This window comes from Lolium perenne, chromosome 2 (assembly GCF_019359855.2).
Source record: "Lolium perenne isolate Kyuss_39 chromosome 2, Kyuss_2.0, whole genome shotgun sequence".
In the NCBI taxonomy this organism is placed as follows: Eukaryota; Viridiplantae; Streptophyta; class Magnoliopsida; order Poales; family Poaceae; genus Lolium; species Lolium perenne.
The window spans coordinates 161,956,414-161,977,615 of NC_067245.2; the positions used below are offsets into that span (position 1 = coordinate 161,956,414).

A 21,202-nucleotide genomic window follows, 5' to 3' on the forward strand; every position below is an offset into this window, starting at 1 on the left:
TTTCTGGAGATGGGCATGAGTTTTAGGCATGTCACATGAAGAGGTTTAGGTATCGATGAATTTGCTTTGACATGGTTAAATAGCTAGGAAAGTAGTTGCATTTTGGCATGCTTAAATAGTTAGGAGAGCCGTTGCATCCGTAATCCACTAAGTTCAACCGCACAATCTCTCTCCTTCCAGCCGCCACCTCCACGAAACTCGGCCTCCACTTCCGCCTCTACCATAGATCACCACCCCCTCCTCTGGCCGATCTTGCCGGTGTCGGGTGGGTGGGGGAACCCTCGTTACCTATGGTAGATTTTTTCATAAAAGTAATGTTTTCAATATATCATATTTTCGTTGGTATTCACAGGTTCACATAGCAGAAGACACTTCAAATCTTGCTTATTTAATGAAAAATCGTTTCCGGTTCGGCTCGACCCGACCTGCTACTGTGTGTGCAACGTGGCTTTGTCAAACCGACCGAGCGCGAGCGGAATGTGTTACTCATCTCAGCCTCCGTGTACCGCAAAACCAAACCAAAGCATTACCCCGTACGGCCATTCCCAAATTCCCCAATTCCTCTTCCTCTTCCTCCCACCCCGAACCCTAACCCTAGCCAATCCCAATCCCATTCCCAATCCCATGGACGACGACGTCGGCGAAGCCTCGCCGCCGCCGGGACCTGCCGCCGCCCCCGCCCCGTCGTCGCGGGACATGGCGGCGTCCCCGACCAGCTCGCGCTCCGTCACGGAGACGGTGAACGGCTCCCACCGCTTCGTCATCCAGGGCTACTCCCTCGCCAAGGGCATGGGCGTCGGGAAGCACATCGCCAGCGAGACCTTCACCGTCGGCGGATACCAGTGGGCCATCTACTTCTACCCCGACGGGAAGAACCCCGAGGACAACTCCGCATACGTCTCCGTCTTCATCGCGCTAGCCTCCGAGGGCACCGACGTGCGCGCCCTATTCGAGCTCACGCTGCAGGACCAGAGCGGCAAGGGAAAGCACAAGGTCCACTCACACTTCGACCGATCGCTCGAGTCTGGGCCATACACACTCAAGTACAGAGGCTCCATGTGGTAAGCACCCGCCTCTAGCATAACTGCTAGCATGTTTGATTTTGATCGTACCGTACTGTTTCAATCAGCTCCAGCTATTGTCGAGTGCTGGTGTGGTGGTGAATTGATATGTGTTGCACCATATTTATTTAGTCTAGAGATACCTCAGCAGCTAATGTGGATTCCTATTGGCACTGATATTGTGATATAAATCCATGGTGAATTTATAGTGCGCACGATAACAGAATTAATTAATCGGTGATAGTTGGCTTTCCATTTTGGTGTTCTGGTACAGCCATGCAGGTTATTTCGATTTGCTTAATCCAGTGGCCTGTTACTGTTTGAGTTGTCTGTTTGTCACTATCTATTGAACATGGTATGCGCGAGTTGTTCTACTGTACCTTGCTGCACTATGAATTTCGTACATATTTTTTGGTGTAGTGTCTTATTAGTATGGTGCTTTCTGTACGTGTGTTGATAACGTCGACGTTGTACATGTCACGTGTGTGGGTGTGTTGATAAACAGCATAGAAGAGAGACTGACGATAACATTCCATTTAAGAACTTCCCATATAGGGGAGGGCATGAAGAGGTACAGAGTTGGATGGAAGGGGAGCGGCTTGAGATTCTTAAGAAATAGTTCATCTCTTTGCCTAATCTCAATGGCAGCACATCTCTCCTGTGTTATAAAGGTTTATCCCCAAACATTTTTTATCAAGAACAAGAGGTAAATCCAACTAAATTGGCAATTAAAAAAACTAAAGATAAGGGATGAATTAATTTTGCTATAGGTTGCACGGCTGGCCAGGTGTTCACCTGATACATAACAGTTAACGATGTAGATGGCTTTTGATTATTGAGGCCATGACGATGTAGATGGCCAGGTGCATGTACCATCAGTTTTAGGGCATCAAAAAGTAACCTTTAGTTTAAATCAAATTGTTGTCGCAAGGTTAACTTAACCAAATTGTGTTCTCGAAATAAAATAAAATAAAGTAACTCCTGTCTAACACTTCCTCCAGGCCACTGACCTGGTGACCTGATGATTCAGAACTCAAGGCCTATTACATCATGCCCTCGTTAAGACTCTTCCAGATTTGCTGTTGGTTCCTGTAGATTTCCCTGCCGGGCAAAAAATTTATAAGAACTTGAAATTTTGGACTATTTTATAAAAATAAACCAATAGTCATAATTACATCAGCATGATTAGTTACCTGCTTTTCAGTTTATCCCCAAATTGAATTGCGATTCAAGATTTGGGTGAAACTTTCTTGAACATTTAGCTTTCCAGTGGTATCTACATTTTTTTTTGCTGTGCAATGGTTTCCTTATTTTTGATATAAAATCTGAAAACTTGGGTATGATGCAACTATCAGCCCATGATATTTTGAGGTGAAGTGAGATATGCATTCTTTAAAAAAGTCTGTAATAGCTTCTGGATTCTGATATTCATTCCTCATTTTAGGGGTTACAAACGGTTCTTTCGGCGAACTGCTCTTGAGACATCTGACTTTCTTAAAGATGATTGCTTGAAGATAAATTGCACTGTGGGTGTTGTGGTGTCGACTATTGATTACTCCAGGCCACACTCCATTCAGGTTCCGGACTCTGACATTGGCTACCACTTTGGTTCGCTGTTGGACAGTAATGAAGGGGTTGATGTTATTCTTAATGTGGGGGGAGAGAGATTTCATGCCCATAAGCTGGTGTTGGCTGCACGATCATCTGTATTTAGATCTAAACTTTTTGATGATGAATTGGATGGAGAGAAGAATGAGGTTGACCAGAGCGAGGATCTCAAAGAGATTGTTATCGATGATATAGAGCCAAAGGTTTTCAAGGTGTGTATCTATTTCGTATCTTAGCAGTGTCCTTCCAGTATAACCGAAAACAAGTATTTACTATTTGCGCACACTCCTTGCAGGCGATGCTTCATTTCATCTACAGAGATTCTCTCGTTGATGATTGTGAGTTGGATGCATCAAGCTCTGGGGGTTCTATTTTTGATACTTTGGCGGCAAAATTGTTGGCTGCAGCAGACAAGTATGACTTAGCAAGGCTAAAATTGCTCTGTGAATCTTACTTGTGCAAAGGCATTTCTGTGGTCTCAGTTGCGAGTACTCTAGCATTGGCTGATAGTCACCATGCTATGGAGCTTAAAACTGTTTGCCTAAAATTTGCTGCGGAAAATCTTTCAGGTACTTTAGCTTTCTCATCAAATCTGACTTAAATGCATTTCATCTTAATCCAGGTATTCCACATTTGAATTCAGGGCAATGAAAAAACTTGCTGGTCATTCAAGTAATAATCAATTCATACATGGGCAAAATGCCATGCTTGTCACTGACATATAGTTTCTTAGAGAACATTAATGGCATGAATACCTTGAAGTAGAGATTACAAGATCATGCTATTAGTTTCTCGTGTTGCATTTGTTGGACAGGTAGTATAGTTGCAAGCTAAATCTCACCTGGAGGATGGTCTGTAGCTCAATGCTGTGATGTAGATAGCAATTATGACTTGTATTGATATTGCTTGGTTATCTGACATCTGAGGCATAAATATGTTTGTGCCGCTAAACCGCACTGTTCTGTAGGTATGCTAACAAACAAATTAGAATTTAGAATAACCAGCAGATAGTTTTCGTTCAGCACATAGAGATCTGTTTTGCCTTTGCATCTTTGTCAAAATTCGCTTAACCTGTCCAATTTCACTGTGTTGAACGAAAACTATTTGGTCCCCCGATTACATCTACCCTACTGTACCTAGAAAGTTATAGCTTCCACATGCTATCTTTTGATCGTTTGCTTCTTTCTTGGCGCAATTAAGTTTATAAAGCTCCATAACATTCCAGATACCCTTATGTCTCTGCAGCTGTGATCCGGACCGAAGGGTTTGATTACCTCAAGGACAATTGCCCATCACTCCAGTCAGAGATACTGAGAACTGTTGCTGGGTGTGAGGAACCGTGCAGTAGTGGCGGGAAGAGCCAGAGCGTATGGGGGCAGCTCTCAGATGGTGGTGACACGAGTGGCCGTAGGGTTAGGCCAAGGATCTGAGACAAGCCGGAACTCTGACATGGTTAGGAGCTCTTGTGTAAATTGGCATCAATTTGTTCTGTATGTTCCAAAGACAGATTAACTAGCCTGACTCATCTCATCTCACCCCACTCTTTTTTACACTTCAATTCATATGTTGTTAATAGCTATTTGATTGTTTGATCCTGGAACATTTGCTGAGTTGCTGCGTTGATACCTTGCACACGAAAGGGAAATGAGTCGATGTTTTGGTAAACCAGCTCCTGACAGGTTTGTTTACCTGTATTCACACAAATAAACTGGAATGGAAAATTTGTCAGACTTGAATTTATACAATCAGAGGCGATCGTGGAAAAGGTTGGTCAACTGGATTTGGTTGACTATACATGATGTGGAGCCTGTAATTGGCCGTACAAATGCATGATGTATTAGCAAGAGAAGAACTCTATGGAAATTCATGTATATGACGTGAACGGATTGTTTAATTAGTTATTCCAGACATTAATTTAACAGTTCAGCTTGCGTTTCACCCAGTAACGAAAGCAGTGGATGCCTCTCGCATCTCAAGGGACTTGATGGTGAAACGGCTTCCAAAAAATTGTCTGTGCGTTCATTAGAGATTTACTGTGATTTAAATCGAGTATCCCTAATTCAAGTGTGATTAGTAGACACGCTCATTGGCGTGTAGTAATCGCAAAAATCATTGGCAACTAGGTGACGCGAACAACCCAAAGAATGAGATAGATGATGAACTTAGAAGAAACAGCACTGATATTTCGTACGAGAGCAAAGTACACGGTTGGTTTTCAGCGAAGTTCGCGAACAAAGTAGAACGCACGCCATATTTCGATCTTGACCAATATGCAGAAGAAAATCAAGTCATTCAATGTTTTAACAAAGTGGTGGAAACAACAACAAAAAAACATAATAAAAAGGCGCTAAGCTAAGCTACTCTATCTCCACTCATTGGAACGATCTTGAAGTTAAATCCTGTCGAGCTTGGATGCTACAACGAGGGGGTTCTGACGCGTGATCTGCTCGCGGCCGGCCGCCTTGTAGTCGAACCCGCAGTCGTGCGCGCCGGCGTGACGGTGCATGCCGCAGTAGGTGCCGCCGCAGCGGCAGGCGAACCCGAGCAGCCCCACCTTCTTCCGGCACGTCTGGCACCGGTTCTTGGTAGCGGTCGTCGGAACCACGTCCTTCCCGGCCTGCACCTCGCCTCTGACTCCGGCGGCAGCCGTAGCACGCTGTCCGCCTGTCTCCTTGATCCGCAGCGACGCGAAGCTGGACACGACGCTGTCCACCGGTGGCGCGCCACTGACGGCAGCGACGCCGATCTGCTGCTGCTCCTTGAAGCACTTGGAGCAGAGGTTGCCGGTCGCCGCGCTGCCGAAGAAGCCGCAGTCGTTGGCGCACAGGACCGTCGCGTGGCCGTCCGAAGCCGGAGCACCGCCCGCCTGCTGGGTCTCCGCCATTGCTCGCTCGAGTTGTAAGAGATCTCGACGCACGAGCGTGTTCTCTCCTTAATTACGTACTAGCTAGGGTTCTCGTCGTCGTTCGCGCTAGCGCAACAAGAACGATCTCTCTTGGCTGCTCTGTTCCGCCTGTGACGATGTCGATGCTGCTGTGCCTGTTGCCTGGTAGATGCGTGGCCTTTTGAAGGCGTTGCGCTCTTCCCATATCCTGTGGCAGTCGGCGAAGTGATCCCGAGTCCGAATCCTACCCAGCTAGTCAAGTCCACCGACCCACGGGGATGCAGCGCGAACATTCGAGAAGAACTGGAGAAGCGCACGTCCTTCGGTACCTGTTTGGATTCAAGTCGATACCTGTTTGGATTCAACGTCGGAGCTAAGCAAGCAAGCAACGTAGTATTACAACTTGTACGCGAGTAACGCGACCATGATCCTAAAAGGGTGTGTCGACAGGGATCACAACCCCCCCCCCCCACACACACACACACACACACACGAAAAAAAACTCAGACAACCCTCCTGCACATGAATATACAATTATGAATAATTTCTTTTATGTAAAAAATCTTCAAAGTTCTTCGGATGATGCATAACTTAAACATCCAAACTACAATTTCTCTTACGTGCCTTAGATAATATCAAGGTGCTAGCAATTGTCACTAGTCAACTATACTACCCCGAACATGCAAAAAATTTGGGTTCGTCATTGTCTTGTTCATCGAGATACCAACAGGATGACATACTTTTTCATTTAGATTACTAGATCATGATGGTGCGGGTTGCCCAATTAAAATGTTCTCCATCATATAATTTAGATTACTAGAACTAACCTAAGGTTGGATGGTTAGGAGGGTGGTTGTACATCTGTGTGTCTCATAAAGGCGGAATATTCATTCAGTGAGAGGCGACGTTCCCGTCGACAGCGAGGCACCTGTGGTAACTTCGTCAATTTCAAGATTCAATCCGTCGGCGCAGTCTTCCGGAGGTGCTCATAGAGGTAAGGTGTGCGTGTGTGCGTTCATAGGGGTGAGTGTATGCACGTGAATGTGAGCGTCTGCGTTTGTACTGTGTTGCTAAAAAAAATGCTGACACCACTGATGGAATTTGGTGGAGAATACAAGGTCAAGGAACTCCACCCCGCGGCGAAGGCGGAAGGCAACGACGCCGCAGGGGAACATAAGCCCTTCAGTTGGTGCCACTGTCTCAGTTTGGAACTCGCAGTAAAGTAGTGCAAGCCAGTGGGGGAAAACGGGAGCGCAACCAAAGTAACCCCCGCAAAACACAATAAAATAGTAGAGTTGCATAATGCATGCAGTTGGATCTAAGAGCATCTCCAGTCGCGTCCCCCAAACCGTCCCCCAAAGCTATTTGGGGCGCGTCGGACAAAAAAACCGTTCCAGCCGCGTCCCCCAAAGCCGATTTTTGTCCGGCGCGGCCCGATACGGTGTCCGGCGCCCCGAGCCCGTCCCCGTCCCACGAGGGTGTTGGAGATATGCCCAAGAGGCAATAATATAGTGGTTATTATAATATATCTTTGTGTTTATGATAAATGTTTGCATACCATGCTATAATTGTATTAACCGAAACATTGACACATGTGTGTTATGTAAACAAGGAGTCCCCAGTAAGCCTCTTGTATAACTAGCTTGTTGATTAATAGATGATTATGGTTTCGTGATCATGAACATTGGATGTTATTAATAACAAGGTTATGTCATTGGATGAATGATATAATGGACACACACCCAAATGAGCATAGAATAAGATCAAGTCATTAAGTTCAACTTGCTATAAGCTTTCGATACATAGTTACCTAGTCCTTCGACCATGAGATCATGTAAATCACTTACACCGGAAGGATGCTTTGATTACATCAAACGCCATTGCGTAAATGAGTGGTTATAAAGATGGGATTAAATATTCAGAAAATGTGAGTTGAGGCATATGGATCAAGAGTGGGATTTGTCCATCCCGATGACGGATAGATATACTCTGGGCCCTCTCGGTGGAATGTCGTCGGATTAGCTTGCAAGCATGTGACTAGGTCACAAGAGATGACATACCACGGTACGAGTAAAGAGTACTTGTCGGTAACGAGGTTGAACAAGGTATGGAGATATCGATGATCGAACCTCAGACAAATAAAGTATCGCGTGCCAAAGAGAATCGGTATCGTATGTAAATGGTTCAATCGATCACTAAGTTATCATTGAATGTGTGGGAGCCATTATGGATCTCCAGATCCCGCTATTGGTTATTGGTCGGAGAGGAGTCTCGACCATGTCTGCATAGTTCACGAACTGTAGGGTGACGCGCTTAAGGTTCGTTATCGCATAAGTAGATTCGGAATATGAGATGGAGACCGAAGTTTGTTCGGAGTCTCGGATGGGATCCGGGACATCACGAGGAGGTCCGGAATGGTCCGGAGAATAAGATTCATATAAGGGAAGTTGATTTCTAGGTTTCGGAAAAGTTCAGGATTTTTTCGGTGAAAGACCGGGAAGGTTCTAGAAGGTTCCGGGGGTCCCACTAGTGGGCCCACGACCCTAGGATGCCTAGCATGGGCCGAAGGGATGCACCCTACCCTAATGGGCCAGGGGCACATGCCCCCCAAGGCCCAGCCGGCCAACCCCTTAGGGTTTCCCAAAACCCTAGGGGGGATCAACTTGGGGGGGGAAGAAATCCCCCTTCCCCCTTGTGGCCGCTGGCCCTAGATGGGTTTGGGGCGCGGGGGGGGGGGGGGGGGCACCCCAACCGACCAACCCCCTATATACAGAGGGGAGGGGGTAGGGGCTCAGCCCACCTCTAAGACCTAGCTCTGGCCGCCCCCTCTCTTCCTCCACCATAGTCTACTCCGCCTTAGGCGAAGCCCTGCAGCTTTTCTACTCCACCACCACCACCACGCCGTCGTGCTGTTGGGATTCCGAGGAGATCTACCACACCTCTGCTGCCCGCTGGAATGGGGAGAGGATGGGCTTCATCGACACCGTACGCACGATCGAGTACGGAAGTGCTACCGGATTGCAGCACGGACGATCGACTACATCAACAACGAGATCTAATCTCGTAGGCTTTGGAATCTTCAAGGGTTAGTCTCATGATCTTCTCGTTGCTTCGATCTTGGTAGATTAGATCTTGCTTCTTCCTAGATTGGATCTTGGTTTTTGTTCATGTTCACGGTAGAATTTTTTTGTTTTCCATGCAACGAACTCTTCAAGGGGATGCACCGGGCACATCAGACACAACGAAAAGCGAGGCGAAGCGACGCGGGCCCGACGCGTCAGCGGCTCGGAAGGCTAAAACCCCGTCGCCTACCTTTGGTCAAGCGACGTTAATGGCGTCCCTGGTTCCCAGGCGACTCAGGGACGCGTCTCGTCGTGCATGGCCGCGTGGCCATCTGCGTCGGCGTTATTGCGTGCAACCATCCGCTACCGTCGCTGTACATTAAGACGCCCTGCGGTTCGTCCCAATCTCTCACCGCTCCCAAACCTTCTCGTCACCGCCGCCTCCCCCCTCCCAGATCTTCTCCTCGCCGCTCCAAACAATGTCGACCTCGTCCTCCCGCAAGATCGCCACGGCGAACGGCTTCGGACGCGGCAGCCTAACCGTGGCGGAGGTGTGGGCGCTGTACAACACCCGATATCCAGTCCCACCGGACATGCGGCTGCCAAGCAGCGGCGACTAGAAGATGGCCGTGAACGGCATTGGCATCCCACCGCCGCCGAAGCCGGGCACGGACCAACGGAGGGACGGCATCAAGGCCCGGTGGGCTCAACTCACCGCCGAGGAGCGGGCGGATCCGACATGGGCGGCCAACGACAACGACGACTGGTGGGCGACGTACTTCAAGGCCAAGTACGACGTCGAGATGTACAGCACCACCGGCCTCGTCGGCGGGCCCAACAACTGGAACAAGGACGGCCGCGCCCTGTTCTGGGGCGTTCCGTGGCGCACCCTCGACAGCGTCATCCGCGGCATCCACAACAACGCTCCAAGGTTGGAGACGCCGCCGTCACCGCCACCGTCTCCTCGAGGAGGACCACTGCAATGGCAGCCGAGGAGGACGACGTGCTCGTCCTCCTCGAACTCTTCTTCCTCAGGACCGGCCCGATCGACGTCGTCCTCGTAGTACCGCTCGGCGCCCTACATCGTCCCCAAACGCGTGGTGAAGGAGGAGCCGGCGACGCCCGTCAACACGAGGTGTGGCGGTGATAAGCCACAAGTATAGGGGATCGCAACAGTCTTCGAGGGAAGTAAAACCCAAATTTATTGATTCGACACAAGGGGAGGTAAAGAATACTTATAAGCCTTAACAACTGAGTTGTCAATTCAGCTGCACCTGGAAAAGCACTAGTAACAGGGGTGATGTGAAAGCAGCAGTAATATGAGAGCAGTAATGTAACAGATAACACAGCGATAAGCGATAATATGAGAGCAATGGCACCAGAAAATAGTTGATACTACTTCCAATGTCATGTAGAACGAGTATATGATGATGAGAGATGGACCGGGGTTCCCAGCTATCTACACTAGTGGTAACTCTCCAATAACAAGTGTTGGGTGAACAAATTACAGTTGGGCAATTGATAGGATTGTAGGATAACGTTGCATAGAAAACAAAAATTTTCCTACGGCGAACACGCAATCCAAGCCAAGATGCAATCTAGAAGACGGTAGCAACGAGGGGGTATCGAGTCTCACCCTTGAAGAGATTCCAAAGCCTACAAGATGAGGCTCTTGTTGCTGCGGTAGACGATCACTTGCCGCTTGCAAAAGCGCGTAGAAGATCTTGATCACGATCGGTTCCGGCGCCACGAACGGGCAGCACCTCCGTACTCGGTCACACGTTCGGTTGTTGATGAAGACGACGTCCACCTCCCCGTTCCAGCGGGCAGCGGAAGTAGTAGCTCCTCTTGAATCCGACAGCACGACGGCGTGGTGTCGGTGGCGGTGTAGAAGTCCGGCGGAGCTTCGCTAAGCTACGCGGGCAATATGAAGTGGAGGAGCAAAGCTAGGGTTTGGGAGGGGGTGGCCGGCCACTCAAGGGGGGCGGCCAAGCTATGGTCTTGGGGGTGGCCGGCCCCCTCCCTTGGCCCCTCATTATATAGGTGGATCCCAAGTGTTGGTGTCCAAGTCTTCGAATAAGACCCGAAACCAAAACCTTCCATAGGAGGGGGAAACCTAGCCCAACTAGGACTCCCACCCAAAGGTGGGATTCCCACCTCCCATGTGGGGGGTGGCCGGCCCCCTATGGTGGAGTCCACTTGGGACTCCACCCCATCTAGGGCTGGCCGGCCATGGAGGTGGAGTCCCTTGTGGACTCCACCTTCCTTGGTGGTTTCTTCCGGACTTTTCTAGAACCTTCTAGAACCTTCCATAGAACCTTCCGCGACATTTTATTTCACATAAAATGACATCCTATATATGAATCTTATTCTCCGGACCATTCCGGAACTCCTCGTGATGTCCGGGATCTCATCCGGGACTCCGAACAAATATTCGAACTCCATTCCATAATTCAAGTGCTACCATTTCAACATCCAACTTTAAGTGTGTCACCCTACGGTTCGAGAACTATGCGGACATGGTTGAGTACTCACTCCGACCAATAACCAACAGCGGGATCTGGAGATCCATAATGGCTCCCACATATTCAACGATGACTTTAGTGATCGAATGAACCATACACATATATTACCAATTCCCTTTGTCTCGCGATATTTTACTTGTCCGAGGTTTGATCTTCGGTATCACTCTATACCTTGTTCAACCTCGTCTTTAGACAAGTACTCTTTACTCGTACCGTGGTATGTGGTCTCTTATGAACTCATTCATATGCTTGCAAGACATTAGACGACATTCCACCGAGAGGGCCCGGAAGTATATCTATCCGTCATCGGGATGGACAAATCCCTTTGTTGATCCATATGCCTCAACTCATACTTTCCGGATACTTAATCCCACCTTTATAGCCACCCATTTACGCAGTGGTGTTTGGTGTAATCAAAGTACCTTTCCGGTATAAGTGATTTACATGATCTCATGGTCATAAGGACTAGGTAACTATGTATCGAAAGCTTATAGCAAATAACTTAATGACGAGATCTTATGCTACGCTTAATTGGGTGTGTCCATTATATCATTCACACAATGACATAACCTTGTTATTAATAACATCCAATGTTCATGATTATGAAACTAATCATCCATTAATCAACAAGCTAGTTTAAGAGGCATACTAGGGACTTCTTGTTTGTCTACATATCACACATGTACTAATGTTTCGGTTAATACAATTCTAGCATGATATATAAACATTTATCATAAACATAAAGATATAAATAATAACCACTTTATTATTGCCTCTAGGGCATATCTCCTTCAGTCTCCCACTTGCACTAGAGTCAATAATCTAGATTACATTGTAATATACCTAACACCCATGGCATTCTGGTGTTGGTCATGCTTTGCCCTAGGGAGAGCTTTAGTCAACGGATCTGCTACATTCGGATCGGTGTGTACTTTGCAAATCTTTACTTCTCCATCTTCGATGTACTCGCGAATCGAGTGGTAACGCAGCTTGATATGCTTCAGCCTCTTGTGTGACCTTGGCTCTTGTGCATTGGCGATGGCACCCATGTTATCACAGTAAATGATTAATGGGTCCAATGCACTAGGAACCACACCGAGCTCTACAATGAACCTCTTCATCCATACCGCTTCGATGAAGCCTCGAAGCCGCTATGTACTCTGATTCTGTTGAAGACTTCGCCACCGTGCACCGCTTCGAGCTTGCCCAGCTACTGCAGCACCATTCAATATAAACACGTACCCAGATTGTGACTTAGAGTCATCGGGATCGGTGTTCCAACTTGCATCGGTGTAACCGTTTACAACGAGCTCTTGGTCACCTCCATAACAAAGAAACATATCCTTAGTTCTTTTCAAGTACTTCAGGATATTCTTGACCGCTGTCCAGTGTTTCATTCCTGGATCACTTTGATATCTGCTAGTCAAACTAACAGCATGTGCTATATCCGGTCTAGTACATAGCATGGCATACATGATAGATCCTACCTCCGAGGCATAGGGGATGTTACACATCCTTTCTCTTTCTTCTGCCGTAGCCGGTCCTTGAGTTTTACTCAATACCTTGCACAGTAACATTGGTAAGAACCCTTTCTTACTTTCGTCCATTCTAAACTTCTTTAGAATCTTGTCCAGATATGTACTCTGTGATAGCCCTATTAGGCGTCTTGATCTATCTCTATAAATCTTGATGCCTAATATATATGATGCTTCACCAAGGTCTTTCATTGAAAAACTATTATTCAAATAACCCTTAACACTGCTTAATAGTTCTATATCATTCCCGATCAATAATATGTCATCTACATATAATATCAGGAATGCTACAGAGCTCCCACTCACTTTCTTGTAAATACAGGCCTCTCCATGACACTGTATAAACCCGAAGTCTTTGATCACCTTATCAAAGCGTCGGTTCCAACTTCTTGATGCTTGCTTCAGTCCATAGATTGAACGCTGAAGTTTGCATACTTTGTCAAGATTTTTAGGATCGACAAAACCTTTGGGTTGTACCATATACAACTCTTCCTCAATGTCTCCATTAAGGAACGCCGTTTTGACATCCATACGCCAAATCTCATAATCGAAAAATGCAGCTATTGCTAACAAAATCCTCACAGATTTTAGCTTCGCTACAGGTGAGAAAGTCTCATCGTAGTCAACTCCTTGAATTTGTCGGAAACCCTTTGCGAAAAGTCGAGCTTTATAGACGAGTAATATTACCATCGGCATCTGTTTTTCTCTTGAAGATCCATTTATTCTCGACAGCCTTTCGGCTATCGGGTAAGTCTACCAAAGTCCATACTTTGTTATCATACATGGATCCCATTTCGGATTTCATGGCTTCTTGCCATTTGTTGGAATCTGGGATCATCATCGCTTCTTCATACGTCGCAGGTCCTCATCATTGTTATCTACAATCATGACATTTAGACAAGGATCATACCAATCAGGAGTGGCACGTTCCCTTGTCGATCTGCGAGGTTCAGTAGTTTCCTCGTTCGAAGTTTCATGATCATTATCATTAGCTTCCTCTGTTGCCGGTGTAGGCGGTGCAGGTACAACTTCCGTCTTTGCGCTACTCTGATCAACGAGTATAGATTCATCAATCTCATCGAGTTCTACTTTTCTTCCAGTCACTTCTTTAGTGAGAAATTCTTTCTCAAGAAAGGTTCCGTTCTTAGCAACAAAGATTTTGCCTTCGGATTTGTGATAGAAAGTGTACCCTATAGTTTCCTTAGGGTATCCTATGAAGACGCATTTCTCCGCTTTGGGTTCTAGCTTGTCCGGTTGTAACTTCTTTACATAGGCTTCGCAACCCCAAACTTTCGAGAACGACAGCTTAGGTTTCTTATTAAACCATAATTCATACGGTGTCGTTTCTACGGATTTTGATGGTGCTCTATTTAAAGTGAATGCGGCTGTCTCTAATGCATAACTCCAAAATGATAACGGCAAATCTGTAAGAGACATCATACTACGAACCATATCTAAGAGAGTTCGATTACGACGTTCGGACACACCGTTTCGTTGAGGTGTTCCCGGCGGTGTCAATTGTGAAAGTATTCCGCATTTCTTTAAATGCATGCCAAACTCATAACTCAGATATTCACCTCCACGATCAGATCGTAGAAATTTGATCTTCTTGTTACGTTGATTTTCTACTTCACTTTGAAATTCCTTAAACTTCTCGAAAGTTTCGGATTTATGTTTCATGAAATAGATATACCCATATCTACTCAGATCATCTGTGAAGGTTAGAACATAACGATAACCACCGCGCGATGCTACGCTCATTGGTCCACATACATCTGTATGTATGATTTCCAATAAGTCAGTAGCTCGCTCCATCATACCAGAAAATGGAGTCTTTGTCATTTTACCCATTAGACATGCTTCGCATCTATCAAGTGACTCAAAGTCAAGTGATTCAAGTAATCCATCAGTATGGAGTTTCTTCATGCGTTTCACTCCAATATGACCAAGACGACAAGTGCCACATATAAGTAGAATTATCATTAAGTTTAATTCGCTTAGCATCAATGTTATGTATATGCGTATCACTACTATCGAGATCTAATAGAAATAAGCCATTCTTTTGTGGTGCTCGACCATAAAAGATATTATTCATAAAAATAGAACAACCATTATTCTCAGACTTGAATGAATAACCGTCTTGCATTAAACAAGATCCAGATATAATGTTCATGCTCAACGCAGGTACATAATAGTAATTATTTAGGCTTAAAACTAATCCCGAAGGTAGATGTAGAGGAAGTGTGCCGACTGCGATCACATTGACCTTGGATCCGTTTCCAACGCGCATCGTCACTTCATCTTTCAGCAGTTGTCGTTTATTCTTTAGTTCCTGTTTCGAGTTACAAATATGAGCAACCGAACCAGTATCAAATACCCAGGTACTAGAACGAGAACCAGTGAAATGAACATCTATAACATGTATATCAAATATACCTTCTTTCTTCTTCTTGACAAGGCCGCTCTTCAGATCAGCCAGATACTTGGAGCAATTACGCTTCCAGTGTCCCTTCTCCTTGCAATAATAGCACTCAGCATCAGGCTTAGGGCCGTTCTTAGGTTTCATAGGAGGCGTGGCAGCTTTCTTGCCACCCTTCTTGAATTTTCCCTTAGACTTGCCCCTGTTTCTTGAAACTGGTGGTCTTGTTGACCATCAACACTTGATGCTCTTTCTTGATCTCAATCTCAGCAGCTTTTAGCATGCCAAAAAGTTCAGGTAACTCCTTGTTCATGTTCTGCATATTGTAGTTCATCACAAAGTTCTTGTAACTTGGTGGCTGTGATTGACGGACACGATTAATCCCCGATCTGTTAGGAATCACTATTCCCAAGTCACTGAGTTTCTTCGCATGCCCGGTCATGGCGAGCATGTGCTCACTAACGGAGCTGCCTTCTTCCATCATACAGATGAAGAAATGTTTCGATGCTTCATAGCATTCCACTGCCGCATGAGTCTCGAATATAGCTTTCAGCTCATTCATCAACTCATGAGGATCATGGTGCTCAAAACGTTTTTGAAGATCGGATTCCAGACTGCACAGGATGGCACACTGAACTTGAGAGTACCGAGTTTTCCGAGTCGCGTAAACAGCTTTTACTTCATCGGATTCATTTTCTGTAGGAGGGTCACCTAGCGGTGCATCAAGCACAAATTGCAGATTTCCGCCGTAGAGGAAGATCCTCACATGACGGAACCGATCGGTGAAGTTGCTACCGTTGCTCTTAAGTTTCTCTTTCTCTAGGAACTGATTAAAATTGATTGGGGACGCCATCTCTACAACATATATTTGCAATAGTTTAGACTAAGTTTATGACAAATTGAGTTCAAATTTTAATTCAACATAATTAAAAACCTAAGTGAACTCCCACTCAAAACAATATCCCTCGCATTGTCTTAGTGATCACACGAACCAAATCCACCGCACCTAAACCCGATCATCACGAGAAAAGGTGTGATTTCAATGGCGAACACTCAAAGTGTTCATCATATCAACCATATGATTCATGCTCTACCTTTCGGTATCACGTGTTCCGAGACCATGTCTGTACATGCTAGGCTCGTCAAGGCCACCTTAGTATCCGCATGTGCAAAACTGTCTTGCACCCGTTATATGTACTTATTGAATCTATCACACCCGATCATCACGAGGTGCTTGAAACGACAAGACTTGGCAACGGTGCTACTAAGGATGAACACTTTATTATCTTGATATTTTAGTGAGGGATCATCTTATAATGCTACCGTCGCGATCTAAGCAAAATAAGATGCATAAAAAGGATTAACATCACATGCAGTTCATATGTGATATGATATGGCCCTTTTGTTCTTGCGCCTTTGATCTTCATCTCCAAAGCACGGATATGATCTCCATCATCTTCGGGCATGATCTCCATCATCGTCGGCGTAGCGTCAAGGTCAATGGCGCCGTCTTCATGATTGTCCTCCATGTAGCAACTATTACAACTACTTTGAAATACTACTCAACATGAAATTTAAAGACAACCATAAGGCTCCTGCCGGTTGCCACAATACAATAATGATCATCTCATACATATTCATCATCACATTATGGCCATATCACATCACCAAACCCTGCAAAAACAAGTTAGACGTCTCTAATTTGGTTTGCATATTTTACGTGGTTTAGGGTTTTCGAGAGAGATCTAATCTACCTACGAACATGAACCACAACGTTGATACTAATGTTTTCAATAGAAGAGTAAATTGAATCTTTACTATAGTAGGAGAGACAGACACCCGCAAAGCCTCTTATGCAATACAAGTTGCATGTCGAACGAGGAACAAGTCTCATGAACGCGGTCATGTAAAGTTAGTCCGAGCCGCTTCATCCCACTATGCCATAAAGATGCAAAGTACTCAAACTAAAGATAACAAGAGCATCAACGCCCACAAACCATTGTGTTCTACTCGTGCAACCATCTATGCATAGACCTGGCTCGATACCACCGTAGGATAACGTTGCATAGAAAACAAAAATTTTCCTACGGCGAACACGCAATCCAAGCCAAGATGCAATCTAGAAGACGGTAGCAACGAGGGGGTATCGAGTCTCACCCTTGAAGAGATTCCAAAGCCTACAAGATGAGGCTCTTGTTGCTGCGGTAGACGATCACTTGCCGCTTGCAAAAGCGCGTAGAAGATCTTGATCACGATCGGTTCCGGCGCCACGAACGGGCAGCACCTCCGTACTCGGTCACACGTTCGGTTGTTGATGAAGACGACGTCCACCTCCCGTTCCAGCGGGCAGCGGAAGTAGTAGCTCCTCTTGAATCCGACAGCACGACGGCGTGGTGTCGGTGGCGGTGTAGAAGTCCGGCGGAGCTTCGCTAAGCTACGCGGGCAATATGAAGTGGAGGAGCAAAGCTAGGGTTTGGGAGGGGGTGGCCGGCCACTCAAGGGGGCGGCCAAGGTATGGTCTTTGGGGTGGCCGGCCGCCTCCCTTGGCCCCTCTTTATAAAGGTGGATCCCATGGGTTGGTGTCCAAGTCTTCGAATACGACCCGAAACCAACACCTTCCATAGGATCGGGAAACCTAGCCCAACTAGGACTCCCACCCAAAGGTGGGATTCCCACCTCCCATGTGGGGGTGGCCGGCCCCCTATGGTGGAGTCCACTTGGGACTCCACCCCATCTAGGGCTGGCCGGCCATGGAGGTGGAGTCCCTTGTGGACTCCACCTTCCTTGGTGGTTTCTTCCGGACTTTTCTAGAACCTTCTAGAACCTTCCATAGAACCTTCCGCGACATTTTATTTCACATAAAATGACATCCTATATATGAATCTTATTCTCCGGACCATTCCGGAACTCCTCGTGATGTCCGGGATCTCATCCGGGACTCCGAACAAATATTCGAACTCCATTCCATAATTCAAGTGCTACCATTTCAACATCCAACTTTAAGTGTGTCACCCTACGGTTCGAGAACTATGCGGACATGGTTGAGTACTCACTCCGACCAATAACCAACAGCGGGATCTGGAGATCCATAATGGCTCCCACATATTCAACGATGACTTTAGTGATCGAATGAACCATACACATATATTACCAATTCCCTTTGTCTCGCGATATTTTACTTGTCCGAGGTTTGATCTTCGGTATCACTCTATACCTTGTTCAACCTCGTCTCCTGACAAGTACTCTTTACTCGTACCGTGGTATGTGGTCTCTTATGAACTCATTCATATGCTTGCAAGACATTAGACGACATTCCACCGAGAGGGCCCAGAGTATATCTATCCGTCATCGGGATGGACAAATCCCACTGTTGATCCATATGCCTCAACTCATACTTTCCGGATACTTAATCCCACCTTTATAGCCACCCATTTACGCAGTGGTGTTTGGTGTAATCAAAGTACCTTTCCGGTATAAGTGATTTACATGATCTCATGGTCATAAGGACTAGGTAACTATGTATCGAAAGCTTATAGCAAATAACTTAATGACGAGATCTTATGCTACGCTTAATTGGGTGTGTCCATTATATCATTCACACAATGACATAACCTTGTTATTAATAACATCCAATGTTCATGATTATGAAACTAATCATCCATTAATCAACAAGCTAGTTTAAGAGGCATACTAGGGACTTCTTGTTTGTCTACATATCACACATGTACTAATGTTTCGGTTAATACAATTCTAGCATGATATATAAACATTTATCATAAACATAAAGATATAAATAATAACCACTTTATTATTGCCTCTAGGGCATATCTCCTTCAAGGATTGAAATAGCATTAAGACAGAACATCAAGATTATTAATCATGTAGGCATGTTTCCCATATATAGTCATACGTGCTCGCAATGAGAAACTTGTACAACATCTTTTGTCCTACCAGCCGGTGGCAGCCGAGCCTCTAGGGAATCTACTGGAAATTAAGGTACTCCTTTTAATAGAGCACCGGAGCAAAGCATTAACACTCTGTGAAAACATGTGATCCTCATATCTAAGCCTTCCCCTCCAGTTGTCCATATTTCTGTCACTTTGGGGCCTTTGGTTCCGGACATAGACATGTGCAAACAACTTGTAGATACAATCTAAGCAATAAGTATAGAGCTTAAACCTAAGATCATGCCACTCGGGCCCTAGTGACAAGCATTAAACACAACAACATTGCAGCAACAATAACTTCACAAACTTTATAGATAGACTAATCATAATGTAACAATCCATCGGATCCCAACAAACAAAACACCGATTACATCAGATGAATCTCAATCATGTAAGGCAGCTCATGAGATCATTGTATTGAAGTACATGGGGGAGAGAGTACCAACTAGCTACAGCTAGAACCCGTAGTCCATGGGGGAACTACTCACGGAGCATGATGGAGGCGGTGGCGTCGATGGAGATGGCTTCCGGGGGCACTTCCCCGTCCCGGCAGGGTGCCGGAACAGAGACTTCTGTCCCCCGAATTGGAGTTTCGCGATGGTGGCGGCGCCCCTGGAGTCTTTCTGGAGTTTCGTCAATTGGTCTCGATGTTTTAGGTCACCAGGGCTTAAATAGGCGAAGAGTCGGAGTCAGAGGGTGCCTGGGGCCTCCCCCTCATAGGCTGGCGCGCCCAGGCCTGGGGCCGCGCCGCCATGTTGTGTGGTGGCCCCTGGCACCCCTCTGGTTCCCCTCTGACTTTCTGGAAGGTTCCGGGAAAAATAAGGTTCTGGGCGTTGATTTCGTCGAATTCCGAGAATATTGCCCGAACAGCCTTTCTGGAATCAAAAACAACAGAAAACAGCAACTGGCCCTTCGGCATCTTGTTAATAGGTTAGTTCCATAAAATGCATAAAAACATTATAAAGTGCAAGCAAAACATGTAAGTATTGTCATAAAACAAGCATGGAACATCAGAAGTTATAGGTACGTTGGAGACGTATCAGCATCCCCAAGCTTAGTTCCTGCTCGCCCTCGAGTAGGTAAACGATAAAAAGAGTAATTTCTGTAGTGACATGCTACTTACATAATCTTGATCATCCTATTATAAAGCATATGAGATGAATGCAGTGACTCAAGGCAATGATCTGTAGTTGCTAACAAATAGATAACATATAGCAAAACTTTTCATGAATAGTACTTTCAAGACAAGCATCGAAAGTCTTGCATAAGAGTTAACTCATAAAGCGATAAATTCAAAGTAAAGGCATTGAAGCAACACAGAGAAAGATTTAAGTTTCAGCAGTTGCTTTCAACTTTCAACATGCATATGTCATGGATAATTGTCAACACAAAATAGTATAATGAATGCAAATAAGCAGGTATGTAAGAATCAATGCACAGTTGACACAAGTGTTTGGTTCTAAGATGGAAGGAAGTAGGTAAACTGACTCAACATAAAAGTAAAAGATAGACCCTTCGCAGAGGGAAGCAGGGATTAAATCATGTGCTAGAGCTTTTTAAGTTTTGAAATCATATAGAGAGCATAAAAGTAAAGTTTTGAGAGGTGTTTGTTGTTGTCAACGAATGGTAATGGGCACTCTAACTACCTCGTCAACCAGACTTTCAAGAGAGGCTCCCATGAAGGACGTTATCTCTACCAGCAAGGTAGATCATCCCTCTTCTCTTTTGTTTACACATGTATCTTAGTTTAGTTTTTATTTTTTTTATTTTTTTAGATGACACTCCTCCCAACCTTTTTCTTTCACAAGCCATGGCTAACCGAATCCTCGGGTGCCTTCCAACAATCACATACCATGGAGGAGTGTCTATTTGCAAAATTAAGTTGCTTACTGATGAATCAGAGCAAAACATGTGAAGAGAATTATTAATGCAAGTTAATTAATCGGGGCTGGGAACCCCATTGTTAGCTCTTTTTGCAAAATTATTGGATAAGCGGATGAGCCATTAGTCCATTGTGAAAGTCTGTCAAAAGTAAATGACAAGATCGAAAGATAAAACACCACATACTTCCTCATGAGCTATAAAACATTGACACAAATAAGAGATAATAGCTTTTGAATTGTTTAAAGGTAGCACATGAAGTATTTGCTTGGAATGGCAG

The 21,202-nt window shown here is 45.5% G+C and overlaps 2 protein-coding genes across 3 annotated transcripts; one reads left to right on the forward strand and one right to left on the reverse strand.

Moving 5' to 3' along the window:
- Positions 1 to 513: 513 nt before the first annotated feature.
- Positions 514 to 4,334, forward strand: LOC127333901 (BTB/POZ and MATH domain-containing protein 4). 2 transcript variants are annotated; one of them, XM_051360340.2, is made up of 4 exons: positions 514 to 1,061; positions 2,506 to 2,881; positions 2,965 to 3,238; positions 3,895 to 4,055. In XM_051360340.2, the coding sequence occupies exons 1-4, from the start codon at positions 625 to 627 to the stop codon at positions 3,918 to 3,920; spliced, it is 1,113 nt and encodes a 370-aa protein (XP_051216300.1). In that variant the 5' UTR covers positions 514 to 624; the 3' UTR covers positions 3,921 to 4,055. The 2 variants fall into 2 exon arrangements, with proteins under 2 accessions (XP_051216300.1, XP_051216299.1); XM_051360339.2 differs by having other exon boundaries at positions 516 to 1,061; positions 3,915 to 4,334.
- Positions 4,335 to 4,944: 610 nt separating this feature from the next.
- LOC127333898 (zinc finger A20 and AN1 domain-containing stress-associated protein 10-like) lies at positions 4,945 to 5,653 on the reverse strand. The gene has a single exon (XM_051360337.1). The coding sequence runs from the start codon at positions 5,551 to 5,553 to the stop codon at positions 5,062 to 5,064; it is 492 nt and encodes a 163-aa protein (XP_051216297.1). The 5' UTR covers positions 5,554 to 5,653; the 3' UTR covers positions 4,945 to 5,061.
- Positions 5,654 to 21,202: the final 15,549 nt, after the last annotated feature.